The sequence below is a fragment of the Crinia signifera genome, chromosome 2, assembly GCF_055691185.1.
Source record: "Crinia signifera chromosome 2, ASM5569118v1, whole genome shotgun sequence".
Lineage (NCBI taxonomy): Eukaryota > Metazoa > Chordata > Amphibia > Anura > Myobatrachidae > Crinia > Crinia signifera.
Genome location: NC_139218.1, coordinates 55,100,738 through 55,124,184, shown reverse-complemented (window position 1 = coordinate 55,124,184; position 23,447 = coordinate 55,100,738). Strand labels below are relative to the sequence as shown.

General features: G+C 43.8%; 1 protein-coding gene across 3 annotated transcripts in view; it reads right to left on the bottom strand.

Moving 5' to 3' along the window:
• Positions 1-1,612: 1,612 nt before the first annotated feature.
• Positions 1,613-23,447, bottom strand: part of DPH1 (diphthamide biosynthesis 1) — a 254,708-nt gene continuing 232,873 nt past the window's right edge. For all 3 annotated transcript variants that reach the window (XM_083172139.1, XM_083172141.1, XM_083172140.1), the window contains exons 8-12: positions 18,924-19,080; positions 14,135-14,235; positions 9,556-9,634; positions 6,994-7,128; positions 1,613-3,438 (exon numbers count right to left, since the gene is read on the bottom strand). In XM_083172139.1, the coding sequence (XP_083028265.1) occupies positions 3,346-3,438; positions 6,994-7,128; positions 9,556-9,634; positions 14,135-14,235; positions 18,924-19,080 (565 nt within the window). In that variant the 3' untranslated portion in view covers positions 1,613-3,345. The remainder of the gene's footprint in view (positions 3,439-6,993; positions 7,129-9,555; positions 9,635-14,134; positions 14,236-18,923; positions 19,081-23,447) is intronic.

The following is a 23,447-nucleotide window of genomic DNA, read 5'->3' as shown; positions in this document are numbered from 1 at the left end:
TGGTGGTTTACCATTCTCCTTAGTACATCTGACCCAGGGTCAAGTTGGCCAAATCGGACTAGTCTATGTGTACCTTAAGAGACACTTATAAAGTCCTTCTTTAACTCCTTGAAGGAGTAGTCTGTCTCATATGTCCATCATATTTAACTTAATGAATTAGAAATAATTATCTGGCATACACCCCTACAAAGAAAATAAGAATGCTCTGGAAACCAATGTAAATGAATGAAGGAAAGACATCCTTCGCTTCATGCCACAGCAAGAACATTTTGACTGATCAACCCCCACCACCAGGTGCTGCTATGATGTTACTTTTCAAGTGAACAAAATAGGTTTGTCCACTTGAACAGCAGATCTGTCGGCTCGAAACACTTAAGGTGCCCAAACACTAGTACGATTTGGGCACTTTTCATCCAATTCCGATGAACTATCAAATAGCATGTGTTTCAGCTTTGAATACGATCCAATGTGCGGATCGGAGCCGGAGATGGCATGGCCTGCATTTTAGATGTATTGTATCCCGCGGGCCTTGTTGGAATCGCATTCGAAACATCATATGCAAAAGGACTGCGTACAATATATTGTGAGTAATCCTACCACTTCCCAAGCAGTTCAAGGGCGATTGTATGTGATCTCTCACCGTATGGGGGACTTAAGGGCTACAGTCCAAAGTTGCCCCCACATTCCAAAGGGTAGAAAGTTTTCTCCCCACCAAAAAAACCAGGGCAAAAGTACAAATGCTGGCAGGATCCGTATGGGTATATTCACTAAAAGTTTGATTTTCATTAATTTCAGGGCTAAAACACATTGACTATCACTTAAATTTAAATAATGTTAGTAAAATGCTTATTCTAGCCCCTGAAACACTCGATTTTTCATAGATTTCCAATCAATGGAAATCAGCCTTTTAGTAATTATAACCCGAATGTTCTGATGAAAACCACAAATTAGCTACAACTAGGCCCTTATTCTGGTTGGTGCGGTAATGTCTGCCGATGTTTTGTGTCTGCGCATGTGCAGAGGCGTCTCTGCGCATGTGCGAACGGGACGCACGTCCAAATTCCGCAGGAAATGTGTACACTACGAACAGGGGGTGGAGAGGGGCGTGAAGGGCTGTTTGGGCTCATTACCATATGTTTACACCCCGCGTTTCATGGGCGTTCCCATGCAAACGCTGGGCGTACGTATGGTAATGCGGCCGTGACGCACGTGTAGGGGGCGGACATATGACATTGCCGGATGTCAGCTGCCGGCCCAGATCCCTGCTTTTGCACGGAAAAATGCCCGTGTGGTCTGAGGTTGCGGGAGCTGCCTGACCACTCGGTCCTGCATTCGATGGTCTGCGACCATCGAATGATGGGGGAGGTTTCCTGAGATGGAGGTGTATTCATGAGAAATACACTTGCGGTCCGTTCGGACAGCTTCTTACCGCATTCGGACGGAGTGAGCGATCCGTACGAAAGGCGGGGTTTAGGACGCACGGTCCTGGCCTCATATTCAGCTCCGTCCGCACAGACCAGAATAAGGCCCTAGTTTCAGCCTTAAATTGAGGGCGAGTTTGTATAGGTCAATATGAATGAAATAAATATGGTCCGACACAATTTATTAGAATGGTTTATTAACAATACCCATTAAGTCTAAATATATTTATAAAAAAAACAAAAGAATAAGTTGCAGGTAAATAATAATTACATAGATTAGTCCCGTATCATCGTAACTCCGTGAGACTGTGCAGCGATATCCGGAACATGCTGGCCAAAGAGGAAGCAGACAGGTAAAAAATGCATAAGCTATAAATTATTTGGTGACATACCGTGCTGCCAGAAGCCTGATCCCAGTACATCCTCTAGCGTCCACATTTTATTGCCTATTATTACACTTTAATTAAGAGTGCATTTACAATTATTATTTTATCTTTTTAGTATAATTTTTTTCCCTTTAATTAAAACGATTACTGAACACCACGGTTAATCACTATCCCAATCTAGAGCACAGAGAATTGGACACGCAGGATGCAGGCTTGCAGAATTACGCGCCCATGCTAAAACGAACACGATGGAGGCTTTGACACCCCTTCTGCATCTAGAATGATTATTCGTGTGAAATTCTGCTGCGAACACTGATCGCTCTCGCTTTCTTCTTTGAACTGACAGTGGCTTCTGCTGAACCGTTTAATCATAGCGTTCGAGAACTGACTGTTATAATTGAGCTTTCAGCCCACATTGGTGAGCGCTAAGTGATATTAATCCTTAAGTGCTGACACTGTGATTTGATTTTAATTCTCTGCGTATATAAATGCTTATGTTACCATAAACTATATTGTTTCTTGAGTTTTCATTCCAGAATGTTCTTGTAAATGAAAACAAATTAGGGAAATGGTGTATTTTGAACAAATATGTTACGGTATGCATCATTTTGACAGCTCAGCCAGGCACCTGAACCTCCAGGTCATAATGGAATTCCTACCACAGAAGCAAAGTCTACCTCACCAGCAACTCCCCTCTCTGCAGGAGATGTTCCCAAACCGCAGTGTTCTTAAGGCCTTGTTTCCAATACACAAGTGGAAAACAATGTTTTGCATTTATTGCTAAAAAAAAAAAAATAATAATGAAGTACTTGGAAGTTCACACGACTGGGACCCTTTTCAGGCTTTTTACTCTGCATCTGCTGTTTGTTGTTTATTCACTCTCTTACTTCAATCAATGTAACACCCTTCGAGTTCAGCTCTTCCCTAGATAGTAGCTGCAGGCGCAGCGATTGCTGGGCCTGGTCCAAGGAACATTAAAGCCTGTGATCCCATCACATAGACATTACAGAGCAGCGTGCTGTTGGTCTCCACGCAGGAGGTGATTGGTTCTCACAGGAGGGGATACTGCAGTCTGTGCCAATAGCGGGGGCTTTGTGGGTTCTGATTCTTCATCTCCCAGGCAACGGCAGGAGGGGGGGGGGAGCACACAGCTCAGGCATGCCCTTATTAAGCAGAGCTTTTAATTAGCAGCAGACATCGCATGGCTCAGGAAACCCCAAGACAGCAACAGAGGGTGCCGCTGGGTGCAATCTGACCCCAGTCATCTTACTGCGGGGCTGTATAAATGAGATAAAATAAGAGAGCGATGTTCTGTGGGTCCTGCAATATGTACAGGTTAATAGGGGGTGATCTCCGGGTCTTGAGTGCCATGAAGCTGCTAATGGAGTTATACTTCGCAGGTCTACTGAGCTGACTTATAACACTGTTCTGTTTTCCTTTCTTCACACCTGCTTGTTGGAGGAGGCAAATGACAGCAGTGTATGTAGTAATCAGTGGAGGGGCAGGCCTGGGAGGCTCACAGTGCAACCTCAACTTGTTCACTTAGGCTGGCTCTGAATCTCTTCCCGACACGGGCAGTCCGTCGTCTTTGCACACTCATCCGGAGCTGGAGCCTTTCTGGGACGTGCATTCTAGAATTGTACAGAAAGAGAGTTACAGCTGTACAGTGTGTTACACGAAATATATATATATAGGACAGAAAGGGAAGACATGGTGAGGACGGGACTGGGCAGTGTTATAGACAGGAAATGGCATAGAGAATGAAATGCCCAGCAGGGGAAATGTGGCATAAATGATGATCGTAGGAGAGTACAAAAGAAATGTGGAAGAGATAAGTTAAATGACTATGGGAAAGCAAAGGAGGACATGGAGTAAAAGGAGAATAAACAGTGACATACTGTACGCTGGTAATTCCCGGGCAGCTATGCTAATGTTGCATCACGATTTGAATAAGATGCACAAGTAGACTGCTGATTAAAATTCTATGCGGCAATCCTATATTGTGTGTGTGTGTGTGTGGCTGTATCTACATACAAAATGCAATGTTAGTGCTTTCCAGGAAATGTTACAGCAGGGGAGTGAGTGAGAGTGGTAGAGAGGGAGGCTGATGAGGAACAGCATGTAAGGCTGACACAGAAAAGGATGGTAAAAGAGGCTGAGAAACAACAGTGGGGGGCTCTGAGACACAGAAGGGGAGGCTGAGAGATACAGTAAGGGGCTTCTGTATTGCAGGAGGCTGGGAAAACAGGAGGTTGGAGAAAGGCAATGGTTCAGAAGTTCCCTATCGCAGTTAAAACTATAGGTAAGGTGTATTTGGAATAGAATAGAGAGGAATTTTCCCAGAGTACCGAAAAACAGGTGGCAGGTCATGCTGACACCGCCCATTTGAAGTGGCTATGTCACTCTTTTTGCACGAACACTTCTCTGTTTGCGCCATTGCCCACACAATCACCCCACAGCCACTCAAGCGCAACTATTAGAGCTGTCCCTGCTCACCCTGTCATCTGTCAGGCGCTTTTCCCGGGACAGTGGGTGTGGCCTGAAAGATTAGCAGATTAGATATTGCCATTAACAAGTATGAGAGTGCCCAATAGGGCTGATTCTTTTTTGTAGCCAGACCGGGCCCAGCGCCGCGGGGCGCAGACCTCCTGGACCTGGTTCCTCAGATCAAACAGCCAGTGTAAGTGAGCTTCGACTTACGCGGACTGAACGCAGCCTGCTGCCATTGCAGGTTGTGCCTAATGGGCAGGATGGTGATCGGAGGCGGCTTCCTCAGGCGTAGCACTTGGATCTCACAGATGCAGCCAGAAGTAGTCTGCCCGCTACAGATGTCTCCTGCTGCACTGACATAATACTGTACAGAATGGCACAGTTCCTTTCCTGCGGCTGCGCTGTTCCGTACAAAGTAGAATCAGGCCCCGAATGTGTGATAAGGATCACAATGTTAGTCTTGTAATTCTGATATATACCAGGGAACGATTATATCGGGGACTATTTAACATACAAAGTACTGTATACACATATACCCATATGTGTATGTGCAGAGTAGTCAGCAAGGCAGGAGCACAGTCTGTGACCTTTGTGCACAGTGACTCCAGCTGCAGCAGATCCTGCTTTGTGCCATCATGAATAAGCAAAGGAGGGTAACAGCTGACTGGCTCTTAGCAGGCAGAAACCACTGTGCTCAGGTCTCTATAGCCAGTTACGGAACAGTAAGGAAAGGGTACAACTACTAACCAGAGAGTGGAGCACACAATACACCGTCTGCACTTCAACATTTATCTGTGCTGTATCGTTACATTAAATGGGGGGTACCTCATCATCTTTGCAGCCACCGCTACGCCAGTTACATTAGCCACTTTCAGAATAGCATCATCGTTCGTTCGTCACGCTTCTGGCTCGCGCAACTTTACTAAAGGTAATAGATGGTGGCGTGGGCACAGGAGGGTGGTGTGGACCCATGGTGGTGGTGCGCAAAGATTGCTACGTAAGTTCCGTAGCATAAGCGGTGGCCGCAAAGATGAGGAAGTACCAAATGGGGTTACCACTTTCAATAGATTGCCTTTCTTCCCAATAATAGTATCACCTTGGGGGGGGGGGGGGGGGGGGGGGGGGGGGTAGATGTATGAAGCAGTGATAAGGGAGAAGTGATAAAGTGCCTGGTACTTTATCACCTGCCAATTAGCTCCTAACTTTCCCTTTTAAAACCCAGCCTGTAACTTAACAGTCAGGAGCTGATCGGTCGGTGATAAAGTACCGGGCACTTCACTATCACTTCTCCTCCCTTATCACTGCTTCAATCATCTACCCCTGAATCCTGAGATTGGTGCAGCACATCCATCATGGACAATGCATAATGATAGTGCCAACTAAGAACACTTCGTAACCATGGGGTAAATGAATGAAGCTTGGAGAAGCGGAATCTATCCCCATAATGTATGTTATGTGCAAGGTGATATTGCTCCAGCCAATCCGCTCCAATATGTAAATTTGACAAGATTCATATATGTACCGCATATGCCAATACACTGGGAGGAAGCAAAGACATCCTCCAGGTACATTTCTGTAACCCCTGTGAGTCCGGACATAATACCCTACCTGGCCATAGTGCTATTATTTGAATCCAGCCCCTCTGGAGATCTGCGCAGAAGCTGCACTGTGCCGTCTTGTGTATACCTGAAGCCGGAGCACTCTTTCCTGTACCTTTATGGTAATTGAGCATCGTGGATGTGCCACTAATGTAAATCTGTGTGCATTAGAGTTCTAGAAGCTATTACTCGGTAACCACTGATTCCCATTTCATGAGGTCATTCTTTCTTCCCTTGTACAATCTGTAACAATCCCTAATTGTATAGTAGTCCCATTACTGTTGATAAAATAGCACAAGGGCAGGGAGACAGCAATATAAAATGCTACTTAAAGACCTTAAAATGGCACAACAACTGTGTTAGGGGAAATGATAAATGGGCAGCATTAACTGGCTCCAAGCAGAAGACGCCTGGTTATCTCCTCCATCTTTCACTGACCTCTACCCTTTCTGTGTACAGCTTCCTACAGGCTCCAGCACATCCATTAACAATACTCTCCTCTCTGTATGAGAGAGAGGGAGAGAGAGAGAGAATGTGGGTTCTTCGGTCCTCTGCAGATTGCTGCTCACTCTATACAGCGTCTAACTCTCATTGTTATTACCTTCGGTTATACAATGCACTCGCTGTACACGTGTCTGAACAGCTTCAGCATCTAGTGAGCATTGTTAGATCTGATACAGAGACGATCCATGTTTGAGCCCAAGTGCAGGCTTCAGACTTCATCTCCCTTGGGTACATTTGCAAGGCAATGTCACAAAGTCTGACTAATAGCTGTAAGTACATCTCTCACCACTAGGTGGTGCAATTGCTGCACAGAAATCAAGGAGAATGTTTGGAGCAAACATTCATTGTCAGAATATCAACAAAAAATGTAAATCAAAACATAACCTAAAAAAATGTAGAGCATTATATACAATAAAAGGAACACAATAAGATAAATAAAAACTCGGATGTATAAAAGGTTGTGATAGTAGATGGAAGAGATTAGAAGAAGACTGCAAAGAATATAGTCTATCACAGATAAGGGAGGCAAAGCGCAGACACTGGAATGCATTTTGTAATGAGTTTGAGAAAACTGTTCCTGGCACCAGAACTCACCTTTGTTTGCCGGGCAGAGACACGGACCGGCCGGTGAGACTCATGATTCACAGTCCAAGGACCCAGAGACATGTTTGAGTAGAAGTCCATGGGATAGGTCTTCTGCCATTCTGCTTCCTTCAGAGCCACAGAGGCCTAGAAAACCCGCACAATGAATTAGCAGTCACATCCTTATAACATGACACAAGGGGGCAGATGTTTTAAGCTTTGCGAAGAGATAATCTTGAGATAAAGTGGAGATAAATTGGAAAGAGATAATGCACCAGCCAATCAACTTCCAACTGTCATATTTCAAACCCAGCTGATTGGCTGGTGCGTTATCTCCTTCCAATTTATCTCCACTTTATCTCAAGTTTATCTCTTCGCCAGGCTTAATACATCTGCCCCAATGATACATATGGTCAGCAGAAGCTCTGTAATATGACATCACCGTGGGCATCACAGATGGTGTAGTGGTTAGCACTACTGCCTCACAGCGCTGAGGTCATGGGTTCCATTCCCACGATGACCCTAACTGTGCAGAGTTTGTATATTCTCCCCGTGCTTGCGTGGGTTTCCTCCGGGCCCTCCGGTTTCCTCCCACAATCCAAAAATATACTGGTAGGCTAATTGGCTTCCAACAAAATTAACCCTAGAATGTCTGTGTGTGCGTGTACATGTGGTAGGGAATATAGATTGTAAGCTCCACTGGGGCAGGAACTGATGTGAATGTTCAGCTATACTCTGTAAAGCGCTGCGGAATACGTGTGCGCTATATAAGAAACTGTAAATAAATAATATGGTTACAGGTTGACCTAGCCTAGGCTTATTAAATGATAAAATACAGCTCCTGATCCCAAAGGTATAGCTAACCACTATGGCTATCCCAGTAGACATGACTTATCAGCAGACAAAAAAATGTGGGACTAGGGTGGGTTGATGTAATTAATTCACTTTTCTGGGAACCCTTGATGAGCATCCATCTGATTGAGAAAAAAGGGAAACACAGAAACATACAGAGAATTTGACGGCAGGTAAGAACCACTTGGCCCATCTAGCATGCCCCTCAACCCTTTATTATCCTTTGTAATTTATAAGGATATCAATATGCTTATCCCAAGCACGTCTCAATTGCTTAAGGCGGTGGTTCTAAAACTGTACGCCGTGGCTCTCTAGGGTGCCGTGAGGCACTTGCAGGGGTGCCCTGGGTTGGTGGTCCAGGACCAATTCAAACTATTTACAGTCAGTGTAAGACAAAGCCAGTGCTGGTGGCTTCCAATCGGCTAGGGGTGCCACGAAAAAATTCTGATACTCTGGGGCACAGTGATTCAAAATAGTTTGAGAACCACTGGTTTAAGGAACTGTGGAACAGATGCACTAAGCTTTAAAAGCGATAAAATGGAGAGTGATCAACAGTGATAACAGCCAATCAGCTCCTGCCTGACATTTTACAAACACAGTCTGTGACATGGCAGGTAGGAGCTGATTGGCTGGCTATTTATCACTCTCCATTCTATCACTTTTGAAGCTTAGTGCATCTGGCCCTGTACCATTTAAAACTTTTACCTCACTTATCAGTGTTTAATGTGCATCTTTAAAGCCGGAACACACTCCCAGCTCACTCCCATAGACATTCAACACATTGGCCCTTATTCTGATCGGTGCGGCCGGATCCGAATATGCGGCCAGGACCGTGCGTGCGAAACCCCGCCTTCCATACGGATCGCCAACTCCGTCTGTACGCGGTAAGAAGCTGGCCGAACGGACCGCACGTGTATTTTTCACGGAATACGCCTCCTCCATCTGAGGGAACCTCCCCCATCATTCGATGGTCGCAGACCATCGAATGCAGGACCGAGTGGTCCACCAGCTCCCGCAACCTCAGACCACATTTTTCCGTGCAAAAGCAGGGATCTGGGCGGGCAGCTGACATCCGGCGATGTCATATGTCCGCCCCCTACACGTGCGTCACGACAGCATTACCATATGTACGCCCAGCGTTTGCATGGGAACGCCCATGAAACGTGGGGCGTATGCATATGGTAATGAGCCCAAATAGCCCTTCACGCCCCTCTCCACCCCCTGTTCGTAGTGTTCACATTTCATGCGGGATTTGGCCGTACGCCCCGCTCGCACATGCGCAGAGACGCCTCTGCACATGCGCAGACACAAAACATCGGCGGCACAAACGCACACGGATATTACCGCACCAACCAGAATAAGGGCCATTGTATGGAGTATGAATGTTCATGAATGCTGCAGGCAATTGTAAAATTGATGCAAAGGGATCCATGTGTATGTATAGGTCCATTCACTCATTTTCTTTACATTACTTTCATTATGTTCACAGGACTTCAAAAACATACATTTATTGTGCAAAATTAACAACAAATTCAGTTCTGCTCCAAAAGGTCTATTGTACCCTTTAACAGGGCCATAAATTAAAACCAGGCTGACAAATATTACTATCCAAAAGCTGAAAACAAAAGATTAAACTCCTTTCCTTATTATGCATTTATTTTGTAGCCGGTTACCAACAGACTGAAATAGCACAACACCAAGCTGTAACACACTGAGGCTCACCTCATACGGAGTAAGAAGCGGTTTAGGGAAAGCCGTCCCCCAATCTATAGAAAGTCTTGGGCAAGCCACCTGCACCCACCTGCAAAGAATGAATAGAAAATGTTTTAGATAATAAGAGCTGGTTAAATGCTGGAGGTCTGCAACTGTCTAAAGCAGGTCTGGCCAAACTGTAGCCCTCCAGCTGCTGTGCAACTACACATCCCAGCATGCCTTACCATAGTTTTAGCATTTCCTAATAGAATAAACTGGGGCAATGCATGATGGGACTTGTATTTTCACAACAGCTGGAGGGCCATGCATGGTCTAAAGAAATGAGGTCAAGTATTCTTGTGACAAGACAATACAAAGGTCCATGTCCGGTGTGAAACAGTCTAGTCATCTACAGAGCACAAGAGTGGGTATTGTAACCTTCAGAGAAGCACAAAAGGGCAGATCAACCATGAGTCTATAGTCTCTAGCGGCTGAAAGGGTTAAATAGTGGGAGATCCAACGATGTTGAAGTAATAAAAAATGTATAGTCTCTGAAACTGGTCAGGAAACATTCTGATAACCTAATGTAGCATCCAGTTCAGTCTGGGGAAGGATGCTGTTCCACCACATTTGTGGTTTGTGATACTTCGTTAATGGACTGCCTGCATTTTGTTCTAACGAGCTTTCGGGAGCTAACCTTTCCTTTTCATCAGGTCAGAAATAATAGGCATCTCATTAATGTTCTTAACTTGAACATCCTAGTTAAATATAAACAGCTAAAGGAATGGCTTTTCCATCATTTTTCCTTTCTTAAAGTCTTTCTTTTTATTTTGCACTCAGAATTTAAAAACATTCTCTATAGCTGTTCAGATCACTACACGGTTTGCACCTTTAAAAGCCTTTAGAAGGTAATAAAGGTACAGGAAAAAATAGAAACCGTTGATGTCTACAAATTATATTGAACATTTAAAGCCCGTGCAGATTCGACCTTTTAAAAAAGTTCGACAATACATGTGGATTTCGACTGCCGAAACGTTTCCAAAAGTCAGAAGACTGAATTCGGACTGGTGAATTGACCGATATTCGGAAACCACACTGACTACCTCACATAGACATGGGGGGAGATGCACTTACAGTAGTCTCGATATGTCTTTTTTATTGCTATTTTTTTTTTTCGCATCAATTTTGCAACATTACTCCTTTCAACTTTGCTTTATGATCTAAAGTTTCTGTTTCCGCAATCACTTTGTGGTATAGGCCCCCGGGCGCGCTGTCCGGTCGGTCCTTCATTTTGTCAAATGCACATGCGCCCGCTATGTAGTGTGTGCAGCAGCGCTTCCCCGAGTAGTTTATTTCTTTTTTTACATTTTTTTTTTATTACAGACTTGTCTAATGGCTTTACTGTGTGCCCCTGGTGGCTTAGTAGATGACCTTTTAGTTTATATTTGTGCCTAAAAAAACAAAACCTCCCCCTTAAGTATCTCTTAGTATATATACCCCAGCAATGCGATATGCAAGCTTGAGGAAGCAAATTAATTTGCAGTGTGAAAGCCCGCGTCGCGTCTTAGAGAATACAGAAGACACAAGAACTACATATGCTCCTATGGGGAGGCCGCACCGTGATGAAACAGGAAAGAATGCAGAAGTGCGGTGATCACACTTCGGGAAAAGAGAATACAGCCTATGCAAAGGAGATAACGGCATAGAAAAACACCATGGAACGTGACGGAAAGCCTTAGTGCATCCTGCCCATGGAAGGAAGTTACTGCCAGTGGGCATGTGGCACATCTCCTCTCTGTCTTACTTACACTGCATTTTATGACTACAAATATGTATAATTTACTATTGTGCAGGATTTGAGCTGCTGGTTGGGGTGGTGCTTAGTTTAGGCACCCAAAACCCCCCTGTATTTGCCTATGATGGGGAGAGGAGGTGGTAGAAAAGAAGATGAGAAGGGAACAGAAAGAAGAGGGAGTGACACCCTAAAAGAGGAAGGGGGTAAGAGAGTTTGGACAAGCAGACAGAGAAAACTTAAGAGGAACAAGTAGAGGGAGAGACCGGAGGATACAGGTGTAGGGTGAACACAAACACAAGGGGGGGGGGGGGGGGGCGGCAGAACGTCATAGGGAAAGTGAAAAACATCACAGGGGGAGAGAAAAAAGTCAGAGAGAAAGAAAGGGACAAGGCAGGGAAACAGAGAGTGAGGGGGAGAGAAAGAGGCAGTGGGGTCCATATATCAAAGTACGATAGAAGTGATATCACCTGGTTGGAGTCCCTGCCCGTAATAAGACTTGCCAAGTCCCACAAGGCTAACACTTTTTTGGGGAGTTTAAATTCCCTTGTGCACCAGTGGGTCAGCTAGCCAGGTCATGCAGACTGGTCTGACAAAGTGTTAAATTAACTCTTACAGCTCTGTGTCACTAAGTCCAAGGCCGAAGAGGATAAGTAGCAGTGCCTTGGTGAACTTTAAATGGTAAATGCTAATATACATTTCAGTTTGAACACACCCCACCCAAATGTAACTCTCTGTACAGGTTACATCTGCCCCACCTGCACTGCACATGGTTTTGTCCATTAAAGAAGGAGTTTGCTTTTGCAAACCAACCAGAATAACCCCATGAGGTATTGTAAATCGATCCAGCCGCCAGGGTGCTCCCCGGCAGGCAGTTGCCAAGGTATTGCATGCATGCAATAGTGTATGGGGGGGGGGGGGGGCCTTTAGTCAAATCGCAGATGCAGCAAAAAGCCAATGGAAGTGTACCAGAAATGCTAGCCTGAGGTTTTAGGGCTATGAGTCCTATTTAAAGATATTCAGACTACATCAAATTGATCTTTATTTTAATCATGCAAAGATGGGTACTGAGTGGAAAAGGCGCTTGGTGAAGCTGGGTGAAATGCGCACTGAGAGGGACTATTTTCTGCATTGAAACCAACAGTAAGACAGGACACATCAGTGCACAACAAAAATGCGTATGGAGAGGGAGGGAGACACAGGAAGGGAGCAGCAGACCGCTCTAGAGACAGATCGACAGATTGCCTGAGAGATAGACCAAGATCAATCAGATATGGATTGAAAAATAAGAGAGGAGCACAGTGTAGAAAATAAGTAAGGAAGACTTACAAGTTTGCAAGGTATGAGGTGGAAAGCATTGGAGCTAGCGGTGACAAAATAAAAGGTTAGATGCTCAGCGCAAAGTACACGGGGGTCAAAAGCTGAAGCCGGTCAGTGGAAGACATGCAGTGAGACGCAGACAGTGACCTTGGAAGTTACTCTCTGAGGAGAAGTTTGTACTTAAATTGTGCATTAGTGCGAACAAAGACAAACTGAAGAGAATTTTTGTAAAAAACTGAACATTTCTCAAGATTCTGTTTTGAATAAATGAGAAAAACCTAAAAGCTCAGTTTATGTTCCAAGTTTCCTTTGCATTATGCAATTCAGGGTCTTGTCTGCAAGACTAATTGTTGCTGAGAAAGACCTCAATCATATGTTCTACTCATCAAGACCATGTCAGGAACATCTTCAAATACGTGACAATATTTATCGCATTGAAGGCCTGTGATTTGTATGCAGCAGGAGAAAGCAGACAACACACAATGACAGGAGTCACACACAGTACGGCGGCTCTCTATTGATGAATATCTCTGTCCACAGAGGAGAGGGGTGACCTGTAGCGGACAGGGCAGGCAGGACTTGTGGTTAACCAGCAACAGGGCAGTTTACATTACACCAATCCTGGCCAAATAACCAGGTTCATACAGCATATGTACATACAGATGGAGTCATCCTCATCTAGCCGCCTCTGGACAGCCATGGCTACACAAGGCCTACTGTTCTCAGCTACAATGCAATACATAGAACAATACAGTAGGGGATTAGCAGAGTAATCCCATTACTCACTTAGTCCTATTAAAGGGCAAAATGAGGCTGTCTCCATCTGTATGTAAAGAGCCTCATTTCTTAACCCTTTGAGTGCCAAGTGAATTTTTAAAAATAGGTGTAAAAATTGGCAAACAAACACCTGTATTCATCATAATGACCTGTAATGGTTACCTTATATAGGAAATAATAAAAAAAACAACATTTTTTTATTTGACTTTATATAACAAATGTAAGCGACGCTGGCATGTTTAACCCCTTCCCGACATTTGACGTACATTTACGTCATGGTCGGGATGTACTTCCCGACGCATGGCATAAATGTACGTCATGCATTTAAAGATATTTTGCACATCGCTCACAGATGTTGGCACTTAAAAGGTTAAACAGCTGAAGAAGGTGTTTTTTTTTTTTTTGTATCTGCATTCAAGTATAAGAATGCATATCTAACGAGAGCAGCAACTAATAAAGAAAGATATGCCATCGCTCGAGGTGAAGCCACATAAAACAAATTGTAACTGCAGAAATGTCATGCGGCTGCAACTCCCAAGCAGGTCGTGGGCAGCGATGCCCAAATAGTGTCACAACTAACGCTAAAATGGACTATTTCGTTTTAGTTGTGTAGTGGCATTGCTGAAACGCCAGCGAGACCCCTCTCCGACATCATCACCAGCCTAGAGCTGTACGCGCACAAAGTGTTTATGTGTTTACAGCACTGCTCTCTATACTCACGCGTCCACCTCTGGGAACAGCTGGAGTTTATTAGGGAAGATTTCCGACAACAGAAGCCGCACATAACGACAGCCAAGAGCCTGTAGACGTGACTCCAGGTGCTAAGAGGGGAGAGAGTGCCATAGTGTATTAGACAATAAGAGGAGAGCATTTAGGGGTGAGGCAGCCCATCCACCCCTTACCCTTCACTGACAAACCTTGCTAATTAAGGCAGAAGCTAGAGAATAACAAGCATATTTATCTAGTAAACATCATATATTAAAGAATGTATTTTACATACATATAAATATCTAATTAGAAACATAGGTTTGTGTGTATATAAAATCTCTCTCTCTATAGATTTATATCTATATTAAAAAGGATACATAAATACATAAAATAAGTAGTATAGAAACGTCTTTCTTCCAATACTCCTCAGAGCTATGTCCTCATTACATGGTTTTTAGGGGAAATATATGGCATTAAAATGGGGAATAATCTCTTACTTATTTGTCATCTGTTGATATTTGTCTGTGTGTTTGTCCTGTATGCATTATGTTGGATCGATTTGGATAAAACCAATACGAGGTGACTTGATTGGGTCCAGATTAGGTTCACAGCCACCAAGACCCCCAATCTCGACCCCGTGGGCCTAATAAGGGGTCCGGCCACTACACAAAGTTGGTAAGGAAAGCAAGATATGGCAAAGTTGCATAACAGAGAGGGTAGAGGACTGGGGTTTAAGAAAAAAAATGTGGTTAGAATGGGGAGGCAACCACAGAGAGGAGAACGCTGGGCACACCACGGGCATGGATGAGAACTTCAGATGACACTACGCAGCCACCTCCTGGGTCTGTTGGAAGAGCGGTCATGCTTAAATCAAGAGAAGGATAAAATTCAGCTAATGCTAATATAGCACAACCAAACCTGAGCAAGGCCGGGTACCTCAGCTGTTTGTAGAATAAATTAAAGTCTTATTGGGCCAGATGTATTAAGCCTTAACAAGAGTTAAAGTGGAGAGTGATAAAGGACCAGCCAATCAGCTCCTAATGGTCATATCTCCAACACATCCTATAACATGGCAAGTAATAGTTGATTGGCTGATACTTTATGGGGGATATTCAATCCCAGCCGCTATTTCGGACAGGGGAAATAGTGGGCCCCATCTACTCAATGCTACCGTTTCTGACAGAATTGAAGGCAGATTCCGACAAAACAGATCCGACTTTCAAAAACAGCCGTGGATTTTCGAATGTTTCCCGGCACACCCACTTCTGACACTAGAAACATGGAATTCCGACTGTTGAGTGCTGGGATCCTGACCTTGCGGCCAGTAGGCGGGGGCGCTGGGCGTTCCTATGGTATTCGCCCGGTGACGTGGATGGGCGGCTGCCATCAGCAGATGTCAGCTTCATACCCATTTCACCAAGAACGTACATGCACATAAAAGTGACCTGATTTATGCGTGTGCACAAAGCTATAGGTCGAGTCACTATGTCAACACATGAAATAGGTCAACATGCATTAGGGCAACATGGGCCGATCGACACAAGTATTAAGTCGACATGAATTTTTCATGTTTTTAGTGTTTGTCGATTAAGTTGACATGGAGACCTCATAAGTGTACTTTCACCCACCATGCTTCGGGCACTTTTATATTCTCACTCTATGCCCACTTTAATAGTAAAGTATGAAAAACTCATGTCCATCTTTTTCATGTTGACCTAATGCTTGTGTCGTCCTATAGTAATCGACGTTATGCTTGCAGACCTAATGACCGCTTCCCTAACAACACTGCCAGAACCACCGGAGTGAAGTGAATGAGATGTCTGCTCCATGTGACAATTTATGGATACTCATTGCCATCAATGGGTAATACTGTGAATTATTGTTAATTTAAAATATCAAATGCACATTGGTAATACAGGTTGAGTATCCCGTATCCGAATATCCGTTATCCAAATTATTCCGAAAACCATACATTCCAGAAAGTGCTAAAAACTCACTGGGGGCATCTGTAACAACACTACTGAGGACATGATATGTAACTGGCACTACTGAGGACATGATATGTAACTGGCATTACTGAGTATTAAGTCGACATGAATTTTTCATGTTTTTAGTGTTTGTCGATTAAGTTGACATGGAGACCTCATAAGTGTACTTTCACCCACCATGCTTCGGGCACTTTTATATTCTCACTCTATGCCCACTTTAATAGTAAAGTATGAAAAACTCATGTCCATCTTTTTCATGTTGACCTAATGCTTGTGTCGTCCTATAGTAATCAACGTTATGCTTGCAGACCTAATGACCGCTTCCCTAACAACACTGCCAGAACCACCGGAGTGAAGTGAATGAGATGTCTGCTCCATGTGACAATTTATGGATACTCATTGCCATCAATGGGTAATACTGTGAATTATTGTTAATTTAAAATATCAAATGCACATTGGTAATACAGGTTGAGTATCCCGTATCCGAATATCCGTTATCCAAATTATTCCGAAAACCATACATTCCAGAAAGTGCTAAAAACTCACTGGGGGCATCTGTAACAACACTACTGAGGACATGATATGTAACTGGCACTACTGAGGACATGATATGTAACTGGCATTACTGAGGACATGATATGTAACTGGCACTACTGAGGACATGATATGTAACTGGCACTACTGAGGACATGATGTGTAACTGGCACTACTGAGGACATGATGTGTAACTGGCACTACTGAGGACATGAACTGGCACTATATATATGTACAAGACAATGATTGCTTGGCATTCAAATTCAATATCTGAGATAGTACACACATTTTGTTTCATGTTTTGAAACCTTGTTTTTTGAACAAATAAAATATATTTGTGTGTAGTTCACGTGTTTGATGTGTTTATACACAAGATACTTCAAAATACATAATTGAAATATTAAAATATTCCGAAATACGGAATAATCCGTTATCCAAAATTCTCCTGGTCCCGAGCATTATGGATTACGGGATACTCAACCTGTAATAGAATTTTGTGTACAATGCATGTACTGGGTATACCTATTCACCTCAATAATGGCAACAGAAATTCAGCTAAGTAGATCTCATCATGCATATACTGACCCTTAATTCAGCCACATGGGCTGATCCATGTGCATTGCTTTTACTATACTATATTGCATATACATATACACTATAATAATGTCTTCCTGGAAAATTGTATTCATCCAGTGTTCAGGGATGAACAGAGCAAATGACAAGTCTATGACCTCCAAACCCCACTGTTAATCTTTGTTCTGCATAACTTGAGAGGAGAACAATGTGATACTGTATTACAGAGGAAGGTATTTATATGTTTAACACATTTTTATTTAGCTTCCCCTTCGGGCCCGTGGAAGTCATACCTTGAGCTTGATTACTATGTGTTAGCATTACATGAGCAGCGCTAATATTAACAGTTCTACATCCGTTTCTAGATCTAGCTGGCAGGTAAACGGTTAACGTATTTTTTTGTGTGATCATTATTTAAAAACACATCGGTTTGTTTGACGAGAGGCATGAAAGCATTTTATTAGAAAATGTGTTTCTGATTTCTACCTGGGATGTAGGACGGGGGGGTGAAGATGACAGATTATATCTTACACAATGACTCCCTGTCAAGTAATCCCCCTGCGTGAACAGCCTGCCTGAGCTCCTGTCTTGATCCCAGGGCTGGAAGTTAATTAAGCCCCTCTGTTTTCCACACGGGATGGGAGTGGATGGATAAATAACCAACAATAACCATTCCAAGTTCATTTAATGAGAAGTGCAAATAATAATTGCGGTTCTGTAATTGCAGCCAATAGATTAATGAGGCCTGTCCTCGTTACACAGGAGAGACAGAGGAATACTCATTAACAAGAAGGCGACAGGGTGCTGCGGGGAGCTAGAACGAAACACTATGGTAAAATACACAGCCCTAATCACTGATCCCAATACAGATGCATGGCAAGACCCTCCTCAGTCTTAACCCCCCTCCTCTGCTGTCTTCTGTCAACCTCCACATGGAACTATTCATGTCCTCCACACAGACTACAGTACTACCACTCACTGCCAATACCCCACGCAAACCCACGGAACATTCCCGGAGCCTTCTCAGTAGTCATCCAACATTTGCTACTTTTAAAAGTCCCCCACCGTCATACATACACACACACACGCTGCACTCACGGGGCCTTAATGCACACACCCACAGAATGCACTCCACTATCCCCCATCCACCCAATAGTCTTCGGCCCCGCGGACACAGGCAAACGAGGATTAATTAAGATGGGCGTTTGTGTCTAGTTTAATGACTTGCTTGGACGACTAGGAGCGGAGAGGGTGAAAGTGACCCCACTGCTCCTGATTTCCAAAGAAAAATGTAAATGAGCAGCTAAAAAAAAATCCTTGCTGGGATTAGCAAGGACTAAATACGTCTATCTGGAGGAGGGGAGGTGAGTTCATGGAAGAGGATTATGTTCACGTCGAGAGAAACACAAGTGCTGATCTGTCCTGGAAGAGCGTTTTAACCATTAAGGCTGACACGAACGTCTTGAGAACAGTACGTTACAGGCCTTGTTGGCAGTAAAGGTGTCACAAATAATATTTTAAGAAATCGCTTGTTCTAGCTTCAGTCATCAGCGCATACTTCAGTGTTAAATCCTCCAGCAATCTTTAATTAATGAGAAACCTTTATTTAAATGAGAGCACTTAGCATTTTAAAGAGGAAGATACAGGTGTGTGCATAATACAAGGGATAATGAGGAAGAAGGATATACAGATGGGTGTGTTTTTACCTCTAGTATTTTGGGTGACCCTTGACGTCCCAAAGTACCAAGAATAAGGCCCCACATTTTGGCACCTGCAGCAGAGGAGATGGCCTCACCACGGTTTTTTAGCATTACGCTGTGGTTGTAATACTCCCGGGAGAAAACTTTACTATATGGGTCATACCTGAAAGAGAATAAACAGGTAAAGTGTCACACTTTGTGGTGATCCTCTGCAGCTTCATCATCTGAGAAGTACATCTACAGCCTCACCACACCATCTTCATATATGGGTCTGGAACCTCACCACACCATCTTCATATATGGGTCTGGAAACTCGATGTCCTAAACCTCTGCTACAGAGCTCTCCCGTTTCTATACACTGCATCCCCAGGCACGGCATTATTACACATATCCCTCAATGTCGTATTGCCATTGCGACTTCAGCCAAAAAGCCCATCATGCTATTATGCCTGTTTACTGCATACATAATGTTCTCATCCGTAGCTAATACATCTTGGAAATACCCAGAGCTCAATTTTGGCTTCATTTCCAAAACAAAAATACTCTCTGTGAACTTCTCTATTAGACCTCAGGTCACAAAGCAAAATAGAATGTGAAGGCAGATGAGAGCCAGCTGGCTCATCTAGAGCGGTGGTTCTCAACCTCGGTCCTCAAGTACCCCACAGACTGTTCATGTTTTCCAGGTCGCCCGGCAGGTTCACAAGTGCGCTCATTACACACGGACACATTCTAAAAGATAATTATGTCACCTGTGATTCTGTGTGGAGACTTGGAAAACGTGCACTGTTGGGGGTACATGAGGACCGAGGTTGAGAGCCACTGATCTAGACTACCCTAAACGCATGTAGTTGCACACACTAAGGTGTAAATTTACTAAGATGGGAGTTCTATTGAACATGGGATGTTGTCCATAGCAACCAATCAAATTCTACTTCTTTATTTTGCACCTTCTAGAAGATAATGGATAGAATCTGATTGGTTGGGATTTAACATATGACCTCAGTGCTGTGAGATAATAATGCTAACTATTACACCATGCTGTTCTCAGTCTCAATCAAATAAACATCATCCACGTCCTCCTCAATCAATGGCAGATGACCATCCAACTCATACTCTATGCCTGTTTTCTTAGTTAACGCTGAACATGTTTGCATTTCATATTCCTAAACTTAGCTTCCAGTTGATATTGCGACTTTACCATTGGTTCCTGAAAAAAACAAATACCCATCATTCATCTTGGTTACAGTCACACCACACAGCTGCTTCTTGGTACGCTGCCATGCTGCCGGAGAATCTCCTAGCATGAGTGTTTTTTTGCTGCCAAATACTGTATGCGTCTTAAACACAACACGATGCTACTAGGATGCATTAAAAATCTGTGCCGATTAATTTCCTATCCAGTATGACACTTGTACAGATTCAGAGACTCTTTTGCAAACAGATTTACAAGTGCTATAATGTAGAAGCACCCAGCGGCGTAGCTAAGGTGGAGCCGGCGGAGCTCCAGGCACCGAAATATCACAGGGCGCCAGAACCGTGCACTCTGGCCTCTGCTCCCTCGCTCTGTTCGCCCAGCTCATCCGCTCCCCACTGTGCACGGCTGGAGGAAGAGTCTGTTTTCAATTAAAGTCTCCCGCTGGGCTGCTAGCCAATAGGCACTTGCAGTCCAGCAGCCAATTAGAAGCAGCATTGGCTGCTGGACTGCGAGCGCTTATTGGCTAGCGGTCTAGTGGGAGACTTGACCTCTGGCTCAGCGGGGAGCGGGACAGCTGAGCGGGCTGCATTCCCCCTTGGCAACGGGATCTTTCAGCCACCCTTGGCAACGAGCATGAAGGTAAGTAGCACTTACAGTATGTGACAAATGTGTAATGGGCATTACAGTTTCTTATATAGTATGTAATGGGCATCATGTGAGGTCTTATGTGTAATTGGCATTACGGCATGTGGCTTTATGTGTAATGGGTATTACAAAGTTTGCTAAAATGTGCAATGGACATTACGGTGTGTGGTATAATGTTAGGCTGCGCCCCCTTTTAGCCGTGCAAGAGCCCAGCCTACTACAAATCCCAGCCCAATTGCATTATTTTTTGGATTACTAATACCCCTTTCACACCGGCCATTACCCAGCATTTTTAAGTGCCGGGTCATTTTGCCGAGTGCAGCCTGACCCCAATTCACACCACCCGCAAGTTACCGGGTTAAAGCTTTTCAACATGGGAATTTGCTAAAAAACACAGGTTTTTCTGTGGTGTGAAAGGGTCAATGGGGTATTAAATCCCAGCTCATCGACCCTGGTCAATAGCAGGGTCGGAGTGCCAGGATTTTGGACCCGTTTTGACCCTTTCACACCAAAGAAAAACCTGTGTTTTTCAGCAAATTCCCATGTTGAAAAGCTTTAACCCGGTAATACACATCTCTATTCAAGAAGGAATATGGTACATTACAATGGATATTTTGCAGTTCCTGCTACATTTCAGGTTGACTGTACTATAACAAGCATTCAAGTGCCGCCCCCAAGTTAGGCTCTGTCCAAGATACTAGAATTGATTAGTTTCAAGCATCTACAGCAGGGGTTCCCAATCTTTTTTGATTCACGGCACCCTAGAGAATCAGAATTTTTTTCACGGCACCCCTAGGTCCAAAAATAATTAATTAGATTGGGTTTATATGCGATTCTTAGGTTTAGTTATGTGGTAAAGGGCAGGATTTGCTGCTGTTTGTATACATTCTATGATTGGCAGCCACCAGCACTGGTTTTGCTCATAAATAATTAACCATTAATAATTTCAGTTGGTCCTGGACCACCAAGCCGCGGCACCCCTGCATGTGTCCTGTGGCACCCCAGGGAGCCACGGCACACAGTTTGGGAACCACTGATCTACAGGACCAAACGGCAATATATATATATATAAATAAAATGAAAGTAACTACAAGAGAATGTGGGCTTTGTGCAATACTGTATATCCCTCTAGGCTCACTGTGCATTAAACTTATAATAAACAAATAATCGGGTCCATTGCACCGTATTCAGAAATGCACTATATATAACAAGTCTGGAGTAGAATGCTTTAAACCCTGGTAATGTTGATGAAAGCGCAGCAGGAACATTTTGCAGTGCCGATAGACATGTGGAATATTTAAAATGCATCTCATACAATATTCTAGAAATGTGAACTAAGAAAATAAACAAGTATGAGACCTATTTGAAGCCAAACATGATCAGCAAGGGGGAAGACACAAAGAAATGCAGATCATATCTTTAGCATTCTATGACGAAGATGAGAACTGCCGCCATTATTGGCTGTAGCTGGAGAAAGTCAGAAAGTGCACAATCTAGTACACATTTTCATTGTCAATTAAAACTGAATACTCCAGTAAGGTATGGGTTAGGTTGCTGACACTTTTGAATCACAATTGTGGATCAGTTGGTCACCAGCAAGTTGTTAGACAGTCATTAGGTTGACACCATTAGGTCGACATGTGTCTAGGTCACATCCAGGAAGGTCAACACATGTTTAGGTCAACATGGGTTAGGTAGACAGGGTCATAAGATCGACAGGGTCATAAGATTGACAGGGTCATAAAGGTCGACATGGGGTTTTTCACTGTTTTTTGAGGCGAATATTGACACAGTCAACATGGACACAGGTTAAAGTGCGCTCGCCATGCTTCGGGCTCGGCTCACTATTTTGTTCTCCAATCACGCCCTGGGGCAGGCATTCCCAACCACGGTCCTCAAGGCACACCAACAGTGCAGGTTTTGTAGATATCCAGGCTTTAGCACAGGTGACTTTATTAGTATCTGAGGGATTCTGATTAAACCATCTGTGCTGAAGCCTGGATATCACTAAAACCTGCACTGTTGGTGTGCCTTGAGGACCGTGGTTGGGAATGCCTGCCCTGTCGGCACAAGTCGGCTCAAAAAAAACAGTGAAAAACCCCAAGTCGACTTAACCCATGTTGACCTAGACTCATGTCAACCTTCCTGCATATCGACCTAGACACATGTCAACCTAACTGCATGTCGACCTAATGACTGTAACAACTTGCTGGTGACCCAATGACCGCATCCCTTGAATCACCCTGTAGTATGCCAATGTTTTACACTATACACAACTGAAATTGTTTTCATATCTAGCATCAATATTACTTAGGCCACAGGAACCTGCCATCTTAACTCAAATAAGCAAGTCCAGTCTATAAAATATTTAACATTTGCTGTGGGCAACTTATTTTCGCTTCTTAATACACCGACATGTAAGCATAAATGACCAAACGGAGGGGCCCATTTATTAACAAAATTATGTAAACGGTGGTCCAACGATGTTTTATCATGCACAATGAGTTGTATCACTTGTCAATAAATGAGCCCTTGATTGTGTAAACGCAAGTGTAACATAGTGGAGTTCTGCAGAGCAGTCCTATGTGAAGGCTAAAGTGTTTATTTTGTCTCAGTTTTGCGAGGATGAAATAGAGACTAGCATTTTAAGGACCAGATGTACTAAGCTTGAAAAGTGCTAAAATGGAGAG